General features: G+C 45.7%; 1 protein-coding gene across 1 annotated transcript; it reads right to left on the minus strand.

Annotated features, from left to right (window-relative positions):
• Positions 1-12,255: 12,255 nt before the first annotated feature.
• LOC118963988 (protein NLRC3-like) lies at positions 12,256-16,936 on the minus strand. Its single transcript, XM_036974777.1, has 7 exons — positions 16,450-16,936; positions 13,854-16,053; positions 13,249-13,686; positions 13,024-13,110; positions 12,752-12,835; positions 12,569-12,652; positions 12,256-12,310 (listed from the first exon to the last, which is right to left on the minus strand). Exons 2-7 carry the CDS (start codon positions 15,812-15,814, stop codon positions 12,256-12,258), a joined length of 2,709 nt encoding a protein of 902 aa, XP_036830672.1. The 5' UTR covers positions 15,815-16,053; positions 16,450-16,936.
• Between the last annotated feature and the right edge of the window lie 84 nt (positions 16,937-17,020).

Consider the following 17,020-nt stretch of genomic DNA (forward strand, 5'->3'; position numbering starts at 1 on the left):
GGCCCTGGACCGACTGAACACCGTGCGCAGATCGTGATATCCTCCGGCACCCCTGTCAAATCACCAGGCTCCACCTGTTAAGAAGAGACAGTGGATACATAGGGATAGCAGACATTAAACATTTCACATGACAAGAGACGTTCCAGGAGGATAGAATTACTAGACCAATTAATGGAAGGATTATGACAAACTAGCCAGGGATGGCAAAGCAACAGGTGTAAAAGGTGAACGAAAAATCAAAAAGAAATGGTTTCGCTATGATTACCAGAAACAGTGAGGGTAAGGTAGCGTCTCACGCTGAATCCTGGGGAGAGGACTACCATCAAGGGCGAACAAGGCCGTGGACTCCCTTTAACTGTCTGAGAGGAATGTCATGTTCCCGAGCCCAGGTCTCGTCCATAAAACAGCCCTCCGCCCCAGAGTCTATTAAGGCACTGCAGGAAGCTGACGAACGGTCCAGCGTAGATGGAACGGACAGGAGTGCAGGATCTTGAAGGAGAGACAGGAGTAGTAGCGCTCACCAGTAGCCCTCCGCTTACTGATGAGCTCTGGCTTTTACTGGACATGAAGTGACAAAATGACCAGCAGAACCGCAATAGAGACAGAGGCGGTTGGTGATTCTCCGTTCCCTCTCCTTAGTCGAGATGCGGATACCTCCCAGCTGCATAGGCTCAGCTCCCGAGCCGGCAGAGGAAGATGGTAGTGATGCGGAGAGGGGGGCGCAACGGAGAACGCGAGCTCCTTTCCACGAGCTCGGTGACGAAGATCAACCCGTCGCTCAATGCGAATAGCGAGTTCAATCAAGGGAATCCACGCTGGAAGGGAACCTCCCGGGAGAGAATCTCATCCTTTACCTCTGCGCGGAGACCCTCCAGAAAACGAGCGAGCAAAGCCGGCTCGTTCCAGCCACTGGAGGCAGCAAGAGTGCGAAACTCAATAGAGTAGTCTGTTATGGATCGATTACCTTGACATAGGGAAGACAGGGCCCTGGGAAAGCCTCCTCCCCAAAAACAGATCGATCAAAAACCCGTATCATCTCCTCCTTAAAGTCCTGATACTGGTTAGATACACTCAGCCCTTGCCTCCCCGATTGCCGTGCCACCACTCACGAGCCCGTCCAATAAGGAGAGATATGACGTAGGCGACACGAGCAGTGCTCCTGGAGTAAGTGTTGGGCTGGAGAGAAAAACACAATATCACACTGGGTGAGAAACGAGCGGCATTCAGTGGGCTCCCAGAGTAACACGGCGGGTTATTGATTTCTGGGCTCCGGAGATTCGAAAAGCCCTGGAAGTGGCCGGTGGATCGAGGCGGAGATGGTGAACCTGTTCTGTGAGGTTGGAGACTTGGGTGGCCAGGGTCTCAACGGCATGTCGAGGCAGCAGACAATTCCTGCTAGTGTCTGCTAGCATCGCTCCCTGGATCTCGACGGCTGAGTGGAGAGGATCCGAGTCGCTGGGTCCATTCTTGGTCGGATTCTTCTGTTACGGTGAGTGAATGAGGACCCAAAAGCGAACTAACTTAAACAGAGCTTCTTTAATAACCAAACGTAGGTAGGCTCAGATAGACCCGGCAGATTCCGACAGGACAGGACAAGGTTACAGCAAACATGACGATAGTCTGGCTCAGGCATGAAACACAACAAACAAGAATCCGACAAGGACAGGAACAAAAACAGAGAGAGATATAGGGGACTAATCAGAGGGAAAAGGGGAACAGGTGGGAGAAGGGGTGACGAGGTAGTCAAGAGGAGACAAGGAACAGCTGGGGAAAGCGGGGGAGAAAAGGTAACCTAATACGACCAGCAGAGGGAGACAGGGTGAAAGGAAAGGACAGAAAGACACAACATGACAATACATGACACATCTGACCAGAGTACCTTCTCCATATGTTTGGGGAGTCTCCCACATGCCTTTTGTGGGAGACTTAAAGTGGTTCCTATGGACAGATACTCAATCTCCGCTGTGGAGCTTTGCAGCTCCTTCAGGGTCTCTTTAGTCTCTTTGTTGCCTCTCTGATTAACGCCCTCCTTGCCTGATCCATGTGTTTTGGTTGGCGGCCCTCTCTTGGCAGGTTTGTTGGGGTGCCATATTCTTTCCATTTTTTAAAAATCAAATCAAATGGTGCTCCGTGTGATGTTCAAGTTTCTAAAAAAGTGTTTTTTTTTAATAAAAATTATAACCCAACCATGATCTGTACTCTCCACAACTTTGTCACTGACCTGTTTGGAGAGCTCCTTGGTCTTCATGGCTCCTTGCTTAGTGTTGTTGCAGACTCTGGGGCCTAACAGAACAGACTGATCTTCTTTAGCACAAATTATAGTCCTCCATTACATAGCCTATTGACAGTGATGAAACGTTTTTCCCGGAAATGCATAAATATTTTCAGTGATGCTATCTGCACACTGTATAATTATAGCCCTTGGGACTCGGCTGAGAAGTTCACTAATCACGTGACCACAGTGGGACGGAGGTTGGATAGGCAGGAGAGTGGAGCTAAGGCTGGTATCAGAGGGAAAACATGTATAGTACGTAGACTGTTACGTGATAGATTTGATAGCTGTCGTACTGTTGAAGTTCTCTATGGAGGACAGATGGGCACAGTACAGAAGGTTTACAGGGAACCTTGCCAAAGTTACTCATTCCCAAGGAAAGAACAAACATCAAGCATCCTGCAATAAACACTGGTTGGGGAAATGTGTCCATGTTTAATGTCACTAAAGTGAATTCCTATGGATGAGTCACTTCCAAATGCTGTGTACAGTTCTGTCAAACTACAGGAGTGCCATGGTTAATCATAGTCCACACAACAAGAGAATCCTTTGTTTTCTGGCTATGGCTCTCTGTTGCTGTGGTGGCTGGGTTTGTATGTGGTTTCGTGTGATCTTCTGCGCTGTGTCATTGGAAGACAGTTCACACAACAAAAAAAACCTGCGTTGTAGTATCTCCCTTGCGGTCTAGTACTTAGTCTTCTGCACGATGCCTCGGCCAATACTATGGTCTCTTGCCATCATGAAAAGTTTGACTTTACTTTTGAAAATCCTTCCGTTCTTCATGTCTGCGCGGTGTCTTTGTTCAGCAGAAATTCTAGTCTAGATTTGGTCATCGTCCAACATGGATTCTATGGGCACAAAGGGCCATTCTATTCGCTCAATGCCATCAAGCTTGGATGATGGCAAAGAACTGCATCCATTAGAGTATATTGTCACCGTGCTCATTAATCAAACATCTACATTAACATATAATTGAAGGGGCCCTCAACTGACCTTTTCTTTCCCGGGATCTGTACAGCACAGAACATTTCCTGGGCCGTGCTTCCTGCATCCAGGGGGATAAGGTCCCTAACTGTGCTACATAACCTCCATTTAGAGGGCATTACCCATCCTACTGAATGAACTGCCTTGAGCTCTCTGTGCAGTAGCAGTACATGGTATACCACTGCTTCACATCTGTCAAAGGACCCTTCTACAATTTCCCTCTTAAAACTCTGAAAACTTTACAGGATCAATGTTAGTCTAACTGCGCTGTCCAATTTACAGTGGCTATTACAGTGAAAGAATACCATTCTATTGTTTGAGAGAGTGCACAGTTATGAACATGAAAATGTATCAATAAACCAATTAGGCACATTTTGGCAGGCATGATACAATATTTTTAACAGGAATGCAAGGATCATCGGATCAGTCTAAAACTTTGCACCACACAAACACTGCTAACTTGCGCCTAAACTGGAATAATGCATTATGGCTTTCTCTTGCATTTCAAAGATGATGGAACATATCTAATGTGTTATATTCTCCTACATTCATTTCACATTTCCACCAACTTCTAAGTGTTTCCTTTCAAATGATACCAAGAATATGCATATCCTTGCTTCAGGTCTGAGCCACAGGCAGTTAGATTTGGGTATGTTTTTTAGGCGAAAATTTAAAAAAAAGGGTTGATCCTTAAGAGGTGTGATCTTCACCTGAAAATAGCCTCATGAACCAGACCTGTTTATATGAGGCCGTTGAGTAGTCAGATGTACTGAAGAGGAAGATCCTGGTGCCATGTGCAAGGTGGAGGCGTATTACTGTCTGCATTAATGTTAGATAATGGCTACGAGAGCTTGTTTCCGCTGGTCAGCAAGAGATGCTGTCCAACTCTGAGGCCAAAGTTAACCCTCTGTTACACTGCTACTGTTGAGAATGACAGCTGAATTCTAACGTGAAGTTTGCGAGCGTTACGTAACGAGAGTTTCATCAATCATTCATTGATGTCAATGAGAGATTTTTACAGGCATCAAGTTAAGATACGGTCTGAAGACCACGTTGAGATACTGGTTGAATCTTCTTGACAGAGACCGAGTCGTCTCAACAGCCCCACACAGATGGCGGAGTATGGTGAATCAATCAAAAACATGTACAAAGTAAACAGGTTTTAGGTAAACTAAACAGCTGTTAAACCTTACCATACCGTCTCTCCATCCAGCAGATGTTGTCTTTATCCTGCTACACTTTTTCCATGTTCCATGACTAATCCAATAAGGTATAAAAATGTTTTTTTAAAAGAATAGAGTTGCACACTCTATGTATAAACTCCCAGTGATTCTAAAGCACGGTGATGCCGAAACGTTGGTGATTTACCAAATAAATGACGGGGAGTTTACATCAAATCATTTTCTCTGGGTGTGCGCCAGCTCATGTTCCCATTCGACCGACTAATCCAAACCACAGAGAAGAGAAGGGGCCCAACCCATCCCAGCCCATAGGCAGACTCTTCACACCTGTTCATCCACCTCGTCAATTTGTGCTAATCAACAAGTACCAAAGAGAGAGACGGAATTTTTGAGTTGTGACACTGGCATCAACAAAGTCATCACTCAGTGGAGTGTCTCATCCTTGCATTCTTCCGGGGGTTCTGTCTTGTCCATCTCGTGTGGAAATTCTGCGATATCCACCTCTCTCCGTGGCGTGCGGTAAGACTTCGAAACCAGGCTAAAGCCTGCACTCTACTTAAGAGGACATTTGTAACATATGTGTCACTCAATGGAGTGGAGTCTGTTAGACACAAGAGAGGCAGCTCTAGAGATGAAAGACATCCCAATTACATGCCTCCACCGGACGCTGGCATTCCCAGGCTTGTGTTTTTCTCAATTGGCTCTGAATGATGTCTTTGGGCTGTTGCACCCTCAGGGACATGAAGATTTCAGGAAAAAGATTCCCGATTTGCAAATCTCTGGGAGATTTTGTGTAGCACTGTTAAGTCCTCAGTGACATCTGTCCGGAGGGATTTGCTGTGTCTCTTATTAACTAGAAAGAAAACAGTGACATGGTAAGTTTGTCTAGAGCTGTTAAGTCCATAGCAACAAACAGTTGAGAGCAACAGACAGAGTCAGGTCCTGAAAACGTAATCCCAGAGTCTTGAGTGTTTGAATATGATTTACTGACCTTGTCCTGATCTAGGAACAGCCAGTCACTTTTTCCATCTGCCTGGACTGAAATTGACATTCTAGTCAAAATCTGGAATCGATGAGCCTTTATTGGAATGGGTTATGTAAGTGTGTGAGTGTGTGGTTTGTTTTTCCCCTTTTCAGCAGCCTCAGGAGCATTTGTCATCGGTTGAAAGTTGGTTGGGGAAAGATCCCATCGGCAGAAGAGGGAAATGATGAATCACTTCAGATGCTCATCCTTGCTATGGTTGGTGCCAGACAGGAACCAGTGAAAAGAAAACACACTATCAAGTCCAATTGCCCCATTTCTTAAAGTTAGGCCATTTTCCCATTTGTCTTTCCTCAGGACAGAGACAGCAGACCGGCGTAAACCCTTTAGGCACCTTGTCCAGGTCAGTCACAGACGGGTCGGTGGACTAATAGAGTTATGACAGACTCAATCTTATTTTCAGAGGAAGCCTTCTCTCTCTCACCATGCATGATTGACTCAATGTGAAGAACAGCTCCTGCCTGGGGACAGAAGGGTTTTTTACACTAGAGGAAGTGGAAAAGGTGTTTGCCAGACTGGAGAGCCACACAAGGAGAGAGAGGGAGGGAGGGGGGGGGGGGCTGTGGGAACACTGTACACTCAGCTGTGGCCTTAGCAGATTAAAGAGAGAGTCTCTGCTGGCCCGTATGCAAGCAAAGACAGAATATTGTGTAGAGTGTGCACGTGCGTGCATGTGTGTGTGCATGTTTGAGGGGTGTGTCTGGAGCATTGCAGGCTTCTTTCTGTGCCACCTTGTTGTGAATCCCCTCAAGCCCTGGCTAACTCCTGGATGCTGCTCAATAGCTTGTGACTTTTTATGTGGTTTGCCACAGCCAGTTTCGACATCATAAATCCACAACTGAAGAGTTTTTATCATTTGTCTCTGATAAAGTCTGACAATGGATTGCATGTGTAACGGACTTAGCTCACTCCACAGCTAGCTTGAAATGTCGCAGATGGAGCCATCTGATTGTGGCCTTGAGTGGCTCAACCCGTTGGAACGTGGTCAAGGAGGGCAGTCACGTGTGTTAGCAAAGCAGAGGTCCCGAGTTCGACCCAGGTATGAACCGCATTGGCGGTGGAAGTGGTCCTCGCTAAGCAAGCAATCTGACGTCCATAACACGAGCGCGTACGTGTGTATGTAAGTGCGCACGGCTAGAAGGAATTATGAGAAGGGAGGAAAAGTAAGGTTCTCCCTTCCTGGCAGGAGAAACGTAGCAGTAGCAGAATGAGTTTTCCAAAAGGATGTGTGATTGACCTTGAATACAGACTGGTAAATCTGGGATAAAAACAGGTTGTTCACTAGCTCTTTGACAGCTTTACTGTGTTGTTCATCCCAAATGGAAACACAAGCTGCTTTTCAAAATGTACTTTTTGGAATGTTTGCAAACAATTTGACGATAGACAATATTTAACATGCAGTTCTGGATTTATTATTGTGTATAACACTCTTTGCTTTTATTGGTAATCACAGTCCTGTTGTCTATGATTTATAGTATATTATAAACTGGTGGTTCGAGCCCTGAATGCTGATTGGCTGACAGCCCTGGTATATCAGGCAGTATACCATGGGTATGACAAAACATTTATTTTTACTGCTCTAATTACATTGGTAACCAGCTTATAATAGCAATAAGGCACCTTGGGTTTGTGGTACAGTATATGGCCAATATACCACGGCTAAGGGCTGTAATCCAGGCAATCTGCATTGCATCGTGCATAAGAACAGCCCTTAGCCGTGGTATATTGGCCATATATCACAACCCCGAGGTCCTTATTGCTTAATTGTATCTTTATATTTCATTTCAGCATTAATCAGCACTGAGCAAATCAATCTACAGTAACTCTGTTGGTGGTCTGACTGTTCAGTCCCCATTGCTCAGGTCCAGACACATAGATACAAACACAAATACGTCCAGGCCTGACAGACCAAGCTCACACACAAAACCTCACACACTTTGCCAACAGGTGCCTCGTCAATCACCTGAGCAGCAACAGACAGCAACATAGACTAATGGCTCCTTTCTGCAGAAGACTCCCATATTTGACCCCCCCCCCCCCCCCCCCTGCAGCCGTCATTTCCACTGGCACACACAGACCTGTCTCTCACCATTCCACACTGGCACTGTATCAGACTCAGCAGAAATGTAATCCCAGTCACTGAGAGTTGACCGAGGTCCCCTACTAACAAGGGAGCTCAAAAAAACGTTGGTAAAAAATGCTAATGTGCACCAGCGATAAGTCTTGGTCCTGTTACTCAATTAATAATCAAGACAGACAAGTAGTTGCTGCCCTGCATCCCTGCATTCGCTATATAGTGCACTACTTTTGACCAGAGCCCTATGGGCACTATAGGAATAGGGGTCATTTGAGACAGAACCAAAGCACAGATCATGTGTAGCCTTCACTCACCTTGCTAGCAAATATTTAATAATTGCATCTCACAACCGCAGTAATTATTTTATTTTCCAAGGTAATTCCTTACAGTACACGGAGGGTATTTTACAGGATGTTTGCGAGAGGCGTGCCTATGCACGTCTTCACAGTAACAGTAGACTAGTGTGTGGGTGGATGAGTTCATTGCATTGGGTGCTTGTTGGGACTGGGGGGGGGGGGGGACCAGCTGTCTCGAGCAGATGAAGGGGATGATGGAGGAGGGTAGAGGGAGTGGAAGGATTGGAGGGGGGTGGAGGAGGGGAGACGCGTGGTCTGATAATGCATCTGGGAGTACAACACCGTGGATGCAAAACACTTCCTGTCTGTCAGTCTGTCTCTCATGCCTGAAGAAAACACAGTGGCACTCAAAGCCCTCGTCCTCACTAGACTAGCGATATGCACCAGATACCTAAGACTCTGCAGATTGAGGTATACAGCGCAAGGTACTGTACTATACATGAGTTGTTTGCCTCCGGAGGTAGATATAAATCCTGAGATACTGTATCTTTTCAAACGTGTATTCAGGTGCCATTATCTTGGGAGTTCTATGGTCCTGGATCATACCTGGCTGGATCTCAAGTGTAATACTGTCATTTTGTCTTGTCATCTACTGTTTTCATGGACTCCCTACGCTCATTTGAGGAATTACTAGGAAAGTTTAGTAAGTGGAATCTTGATCAAGTGATGGCCAGGCCACTTCCGCAGTGGATCCCAGGAAAAAACTCAGATTCCCGCCTTGTGTATGGTAATATTTCACTAAGATGGCCTGTGCTAGTGGTGAATGACTGTGTGTGTACGGTATCTTACAGTATGTGTGTAACAACAACACAGACAAAACTGTCCAACTACAAATATACAGTAGTATTATAGTACTCTTATAGTATTATACTATAGTATTATCCCACTGTGTGGATGTAAAAAAAAAGACTGTAACCCAGTAAGTGTGACAGTGTGACAGATGGTGCAGAAAGAACATTGGCAGACATGTCACCATGTGCCAAAAGCCATTCCTCCCAGTCCCAGCCACCACCTGACCCCCGTGTTCGTTTATCTGACTTCCAGCCATCTGTAGAGTGCTTAGGGCTGTCGGCCAGGGAGCGGCCTTGCTATTCCTGTGTCAAGTCTGGGAATCAGGTCTGGATTCCTGGAGCACTGAGCCCAGGGTGTCGGGAGGGGGGGCAATGTTCCTCTCCTCATATACTGTGACTGATCCTCATCGCAAAGTTCCCTGACCCGCTGCCCGTCCTGTCCTATTAATATGAAGGTCTGGGTAACCTTGCCACAACCTACAATAGATCCAACCATAGAACTCCAATCCGTTCTCCTGGCATTGTTAATGGATTTGTCATTGTAGATGTGTCATGAGATGGGATGAAGTGGTAGTTCACTGCCTTGTATGTTTTAGAAAGCATGCAGAGTATCCCGACGTCATGGCACATCATAGCTTCAGGCATCACAACTTCCTTCAATAGAATTTGTGGAACTTTATGTGACCCCATATGTATTTCAACTGGCGCTGGGCTATTGCTGTGTACATAAACAAACAGAATGTAACAAAGGCACTTCAGCTGTGTCTCCAAAGAGGGTTGGTCTTGTTACCGTAGATACCGTACACATTGTTTTGTCAGAACGCACAGTAACATTTCTACTTTTCCTTGTCCCCTTTTTGTAACGATCACAGGATGAATCTATGTGAACATTTGACTGATCTGAGTCCTGTGTCCTTTTTTAGACGAAACTGCCGGTGCTGCTGCTGGGTAGTTCAGTGACCTGAGGCCTGGTGAGTTCGTTGTGGCCATCGGCAGCCCCTTCTCCCTGCAGAACACGGTCACCACAAGGTATCGTCAGCACCACCCAAAGAGGAGGCAAGGAGCTGGCTGAGGAACTCTGATATGGAATACACCAGACGGACGCTATCATCAACGTGAGGAATACATACACATCATCGCACACGCGCACACACGCACACACACACACACACAGCTGTGATCTATATCAGCACAGGGCATTTTAGTTGTGGAATGCACAACAGTAGCTCCTCCTTATCCTTATTATCTACCATTGATCAGCCCTTAACCTGAATGCTGCCTTTTCAGTATTGGGAACTCTGGCGGACCCTGGTCAATCTGTAAGATATCATTGTTATTGATAAGACTGCATCTCCTAGAATATGTTTCATGTAAATCTATGAGACGTCTGGAGGACGCATTATGAATCCATATGAAACCTTGGCAAGCAGTTACACTTACAGCATTTAGCGATAGCACCATTGTTTTTATCCACATAAGTAAAGAGACTATGTTCTCAAAAGCAGCGTTTAGTAGGTTTTATTGACAAACGTGGCATTAAATACGTACAGTGGAGCTAATGAGCTGAAAGTGGAACTGGGACTAAGAGACCTCTGTGGGTGTGTGTGTGTTGTGTGTGTGTGTGTTGTGTGTGTGGTGCCTATGTGTGTGTGTGTTGTGTGTGTTGTGTGTGTGTGTGTGTGGTGTGTGTGTGTGGTCGCCTGCATCTCCGCTTGTCTTGTCTTCAATCTATAGTTGTTATCATCAAAAAAACTAAAATAACAGCTATATACTGTACACTATACTCAATCTTTTGTTTTTTGCATCAATCTCTCTTCAAAGCAAAGTAGAGAATTTTAGGTTCTTCCCCACCGAATAACAGCAACAAACAAGCCTGGGTATCATACCAGTGTCTGGAACCACGAACAAGGTCGCATGCTCTCTCCGCTCTGTCTAAATGATTAAATCTAAAAAAATTCTAAAACAGCCAGCTAATGTTATACTATACTCAATCTTTTTGTTTGTTTCCATCCACATCTCTCTTCAACGCAGATTCCTGCTTTTATTTTCGCACCGAAAGCTACAAACAAGCGGGTCTCCATTGGCCAGGTCCTGAGCTAGAGACGAGCGCAAACCAATGCGCTTAGGAGCGAATAAATTTAAATAATTGAGGTGCACAGCCAGCTAATGTTTTGACAAAGACAGGGTGGGGTGGGGGAAATCAAATACTTAAAAAAATGGGGGGGTTATGACAAATAAGATTAACTTAAATAAGGACCGGTGCACTCATTGTTTTATTTTCAATTACATTTTGTACATTGCCTAGTCTATTTATAGATCAAACAAAAACAGCAGACTTGTTTAATGCTTAAATTTTTTGGGGACAAACTTTTCCAAAGTGCATAACAATGGTAATATGAGTTTCTAACTTCACAGGTGAGAAAGTCTATAATTAGATGTGTAGTATTGGTGGCACTGTACCTCATTAAATAAATCAAAGAGTGGGCATCAGAAAAACCGTATTGACATTATTCGTCAGGTAACTTGACATATTGGGAAACAAAGGATAATGACATGTCCCCATGGACCAGACTAGGAAGGATGCAAACAAAAAGACTGCAGAAAAGTGTATGTTGAGGGGGACATCGTGTGGTAGAATAAAGAAATACTCTCAACTTCGTTTTTTACCCTCAACTTCATACATTTCAATATGAGTTTTAGGTAGTTAAATTTAGTTGTGAACCAACAAATTATTGTTAACCATAATGCCCAACTTTGTTAGAGAGGAAACATGATAATCTCATTTGCACATAGTAGACTATGACCCTAGCCTTCCAGGAGGAATGTGTATGCAGCTATATTGCTCTCTGCTGGCCATCCATGGAATAGTTGTTTAAATGTTTAAGCTCTTTACCTGGAGGCGTTTCTGACACATAAGAATGCGAACTATTGAAAAAAAACGTGTAGACCTATTGCAGACGATTTCATTGACATATGGCTACATTCATCGACCTACTAAAACCTGACAACCAAATGTAAACTCTTAGTTGTCTGAAAAAAAATAAGAATGAAATACTAATAACATCTCTCATACCATGTACATGGTGCAAATGTACCATACCACACAAATTATAAACAACCACACCATCCACCAATGATAAAGTACTTGGAGTCTATCATCAGCAACAGGAAAGGCAGATGAAATCAGACGCACACTTTGATGTCCAGATGAGATGTGCTCCTGGCGAACTCCTTCAGCTTCCTGACTCCCTCCTTCGATAACTTGTTGTCAAACATCCTGAGCAAAGAGACAAAGTCACAATGAAATGTCAACATATGTAAAAGACTATCTTGTTCAAATAGCAGGAAATTGAGCAGATAACAGTATCAATGCTGAGTAAGCTAAACTACAACTGCTAAAGGTTGCAGACGCATACCTCCAGATTAGAATTGGAATGACTCAATGTTTTATAAGAAATGTATTCATTACAGCATATACAGTACATGGTGTGTGTGTGTGTGTGTGTGTGTGTGTGTGTTGCTCACCAGAGATGTTCCAGAGTGTATTCTCAGTCAGTGCTTCCATGAGGAGTTCTGCTCCCTATCAGTAATCTGGTTGTCACGGAGCCTGAGGAACACAAAAACAAGTCTATTGCTAATATTGTTTTACTTGACTAAAAGCCTATGGTCGAGGTCAATCCAGACAGATTAAACCTTGGTACAGCAATAGTGCGCATCTCTGTTTGTTTGAATCAAGCCTTATTCTTGTAAATACCTCGTGTGAACTGACATGAGAATATGAGAGAACTTGACCACAGATGTGTAACTAGGCTGTTTTTAACCGCAAAGTATGACATCTTTCATAGCAGTGCTTTCTCATCTTCACCTGATATCTTTAAGTGTATGATTGGTCCGCAGTAGATCCGCCAGACAGCCCGCTCCCACATCGCCAATGTGATTGATGGCCATCCTTAAACCATGGAATGATGGCAGACAATGTGAGAAACTGCTTTATAATGAGTTTTATTGACTACCTGTAGCCTATCCGAGCATTGATATCCTGTGTTACCTGAGGTCGACCACTGTGTGGTTGTCTTTCAGTCCTTCTGTAAGCACCTTGAGTCCCTTACAACCCAGTCTTGTCCCCACCACCCTGGAACCAGAACAATTACACAGGGTCGTGTTCATTAGGGCATGCCATGGAAAATGTTTTAAACCGCTTTGCGGTTTATTAGGAAAATTAGCCTTTTTTTATTGTACCATGTAGTCCTTCCAAGGTGGTGATCATTTATCCCATCCAACTATTCTCTCTGCATCAATTAGCCCTTATACTGTACTCACCACAGTCTCTCGACACGGCAGTCTGGGCTCTGCAGGGCACAGGCTAACACAACTGCCCCCTCTGGACCCAGTGGATTCTGCGCTAGCCTTTATGAGGAAAGAATTCACAGGGTTTTCATTCTCATGTATCAAGAAACAAATACAGTTGAAGAAAAAAAAAAAACTAACTTCCTCTTTGTGTTTGGAACAAGGCTGATTTAAGGTGTTACACATGACTTAGCCCACCTGAGGGTGCTGAACAGAGGGAGTACAGGCAGCAGTCTGCGCAGGCCGTCTGCGTCCAGCCCCTGGGCCTCCAGATTCAGATCCTGCAGGTCTGGGTCAGCTGCAGCAGGAAGGCCAGCTCGCTCCAGTCCCTCTTGGCTGGGCCAGACTGGTCTGGGTCTGTTGTTGGGCCAGGACCTGCAGCCAGCCTTGTAGACGCTGGGCCAGCCTGGTCCTGGGCCCTCGTACAGGCAGTGACACACGTTGACCTGCCTCTCTGGACTCAGTCTGCCACATTGGAGCTGGGAGTGGAGCAGGCTCAGGAGAAAGGGAGGGGTGGGAGGAGGAGGAGAGGGTACGGGCAGAGAGGAGGAGGGCGATGGGAGTATTTGTGATCTGCCTCGGAATAGTCCATCCAGGATGACACGGGTTTGAGGTACCAATAAGCCAGATACAAATCTACCCAAGGAGATGAATCCAAAATAATGTACAATTAATGGAGGGAGAAAAATAAGTTAACAAAGAGATATTTTCTGAATTGTTAACATGGGATGAAGTGAATTAGAAAACACAACACTACAACACTACTTCTGCCTATATATATATGTACACATTATTTTACCTACCTGCAGAAGAGGTCCATGTGACCAGACTGATGGTGTCCACCCCAGGAGAAAGCCTTCTTGACATATCTGCGCAGGAGCCGTCTGGGCCTCAGCAGCTTATTAGCAGTGGAGGTTAACACTTTGTACAGGGCGACTGGAAAAAGGGCTACACCAACGGCTGACTTGAGCCCTGAGAACGGATCTGAGCCGGAGAGGGCCTGCAGGACATAGTACAGAGCTGCCAGGAACTCCTGTACACTAGTATGGATGAAGTGGAAGCTCCTCTGGCAGGTGAGCGAGGCCCGGTCCTCTCGGAGGATCTCCACCAGGAAGGTCTTGGACAGCCCACTGCAGTCCAGGGAGAAAGAGCTCAGATCAGCCTGGTCGAAGAGGAAGCGTCGCTCCAGCAGGCCCTTGAAGGCCAGGGCTCCCAGGTCTCTCAGCATGGGCCGCATCTCCTGTAGGACCTGCGGGGCCTCCTGGAGACACTGCGGGCTGCAGCCTTCCTGACTGTGGCCCTCCCCGTGGAACACCAGGATGGACTTGAGAAAGCAACAGTAGATCTCTGTGATGGTGATGGGCTTGACATGGCCGCTCATTAACATCACCCTGGGAACAGTGGAGGAGAAAGTGGAGGGGGTTGGAGTGGCTTCTTCAGCCTTGTTGTTGGAGGTGGAAGTATCACTGGAGCCTGCTGGCATTGTCCTAGCTGTATTGGGCAGAGTGGTGGTGGTGACTTGGCTAAGGCAGCAGGGGGCTCTATCACGCAGGGCAGTGGAGACGATCCAGCAGAAGGCTGGTATACGACACATGAGCTGGAGGGGCTGGTAGGAGGAAACGTAGCCCCACATGGCAGAGGCCACCAGGGGAGAGTTGCAGCTCTGCTCAAAGTAGTGCCTCTGCTGGTCTTTAGAGAAGCCCAGGATGCTGTAGAGCTGGGTCACCAGCAGGGGAGGGACCTTGGAGACGGCATGGGGCCGCGATGTGACCAGGATGGAGATACCGGGGAGGAGGTGACCCTTGATCAAGTTCACCACCATCTCCCCCATGCCCAGCTTCCGCTCTGGGTCCGAGCACTTGGGGCTCCGCTCAAATTCCAGGGGGAAGCCGAACTCATCGAGCCCGTCTAAGATGAGTAGGATCCGGCCAGGTTGGGAGTCAATGACCCAGGGCAGGACAGGTTTGAGGTGGCTGTAGTGCACCAGGAGAAGCTCCTGCAGGCTCTGAGGCTCACTGAGCAGATTGAGCTCTCTGAAGGAAAGGGACAGGACTATCTTCTGGGATCCAGAGTCCTTTGCCCATTCATGAGCCAGCCGTCTCACCACCGTGGTCTTTCCACTGCCGGCCACCCCCGAGAGCAGACTCACGTCCTCTCCTGGAACAGACAGCAGACTCTGGCAGACATCTTGAAAGGTACAGACCTGGTCCTGGCTCCGCAAGGCATCACCCACCATGGCTACCTCGTGCTGGTGGTACTGCAGGGGAACAGTGTAGCCCACGCACCTGGACAATGTGATATCTGTAAAGGAACAAGACTCATCACTACTGTCTGAACTACTACACCTAATAGTCCTGATACTAAGGTAATCAGTGGGACTGTGCTGCCTGCCTAATATGTCCTTGTGTTTCCTCAAGTGCTCCTGCATGTTGGTTGGACCAGAGTCACTGCTGCTGGGTCCAGAGCCCTCGGGTGGGATAGCTGCCACCATAGACTCAGACTCCGTGTTGGCTCTCTGTGACTGTAGAACATGAAAGAAGGCTCGACAGGCTTCTTCTCCACGCCCGTGTAGCACATCCAGCAGATTCCTCATGGAGTCCCTCACTCCCAGGCGACCCCCCCCTCTCACCAGGCTGAGGTCTTCCTCAGTAAGAGCCCCTACCTGGTAAAGAAGCTCCTGGAGGTGGGTGACATTTTGACTCCAGCTCTCCACCAGTTGCACACGGCGCTTCTGTAGTGCTATACTGCATGGCCCCACCGCCATTGTGGGGACTGGGGAGACTCACTCTTGCGGTGACTGGTTACACAGAATCTATTTGTCTATTGTCCACTTATTCAATAACACACAAGACTCACAAGCGAAGTGGTTTGAATATGGAAGTGGTTTTAAGAAGTGGGTGAAGATCTGCTTTCCCTTTCCTTTCCATAAATTGAGGCATTGTTTTCAGCATAGAATGGCACAATACAGGTCCACGGAGTCACAATTGTCATTTCAGCCATGGCCTGAAACAGGAAATATCATTAAGAAATTCAAATTATTAGGACTTCAAAACTTGATGTAAGCCTAAGAGGAATCATGTGACATTGTAGCTTAGGCTATAAAACAAACTTGTCAACTATAAATGTTCATGTATGTTATTCTATTTAAATTAAGTCAACGTAAATAGAAAAGAAATAGCATGCATATATTTCTTTATGTGATATTGGGCTTCCCAAAACAGAGCAAGATTCCATAATAACTTAACATGTGTAATGACATGATTATTACAAAAAAAGGCATGGCATCAGTGACATCAAGGTGTCACAAAGTGTAAAATGAATTTAAAATATATATATATATATATATACACAAATAAAGAGTAGAAACATAAATAGAATGATTACTAAAAAGCAACTTACCCCTCCCTTTTGAAAGTGAAACTAACAAGGAAAGACTTGAAAACTTTCCCAAATGATGAACCACTGGAAAAGCTAGCCTATAAGTGAACAGTGATTGACTGCCGATGCCACATTTTTAAATAACAGCTCAAAAATATTATTAAAGCCTGGTGTGTTGGTTTTTATACACCGATAGAGCAGAGAGACTATTCAAACTCAAGACCAGAAATTATGTCAAGTTCCTCATCACATCAGAGGATTGCATCACTTCGTACAGTCCCTTGAGATCAAAACCCCATTTCAACATGTTGCAAGATGGTACGTTTCAGATGTTCTGGCTTAGGACTATAAAGACTGCACAGTAAAAAAAAAATCAGACTAGGCCTAACTTTACTTGCATAATCTAGTTAGGGTACATTTCTGATGTGCCAGAAAAGGCTGGATATTCTGTCCAGAGTTTGGATTCAATCAAAACACTGAAATCCCGTTTAGGGTTCTATCAAATACACTTAAAGGGATAGTTCACCCAAATTAGAAAACATTAGTTTCCGAACCCTGTAAGAAATCCGGGACAAGGTATGACAGCAAGCCA

The sequence above is a fragment of the Oncorhynchus mykiss genome, unplaced genomic scaffold, assembly GCF_013265735.2.
Source record: "Oncorhynchus mykiss isolate Arlee unplaced genomic scaffold, USDA_OmykA_1.1 un_scaffold_884, whole genome shotgun sequence".
Taxonomy (NCBI): Eukaryota; Metazoa; Chordata; class Actinopteri; order Salmoniformes; family Salmonidae; genus Oncorhynchus; species Oncorhynchus mykiss.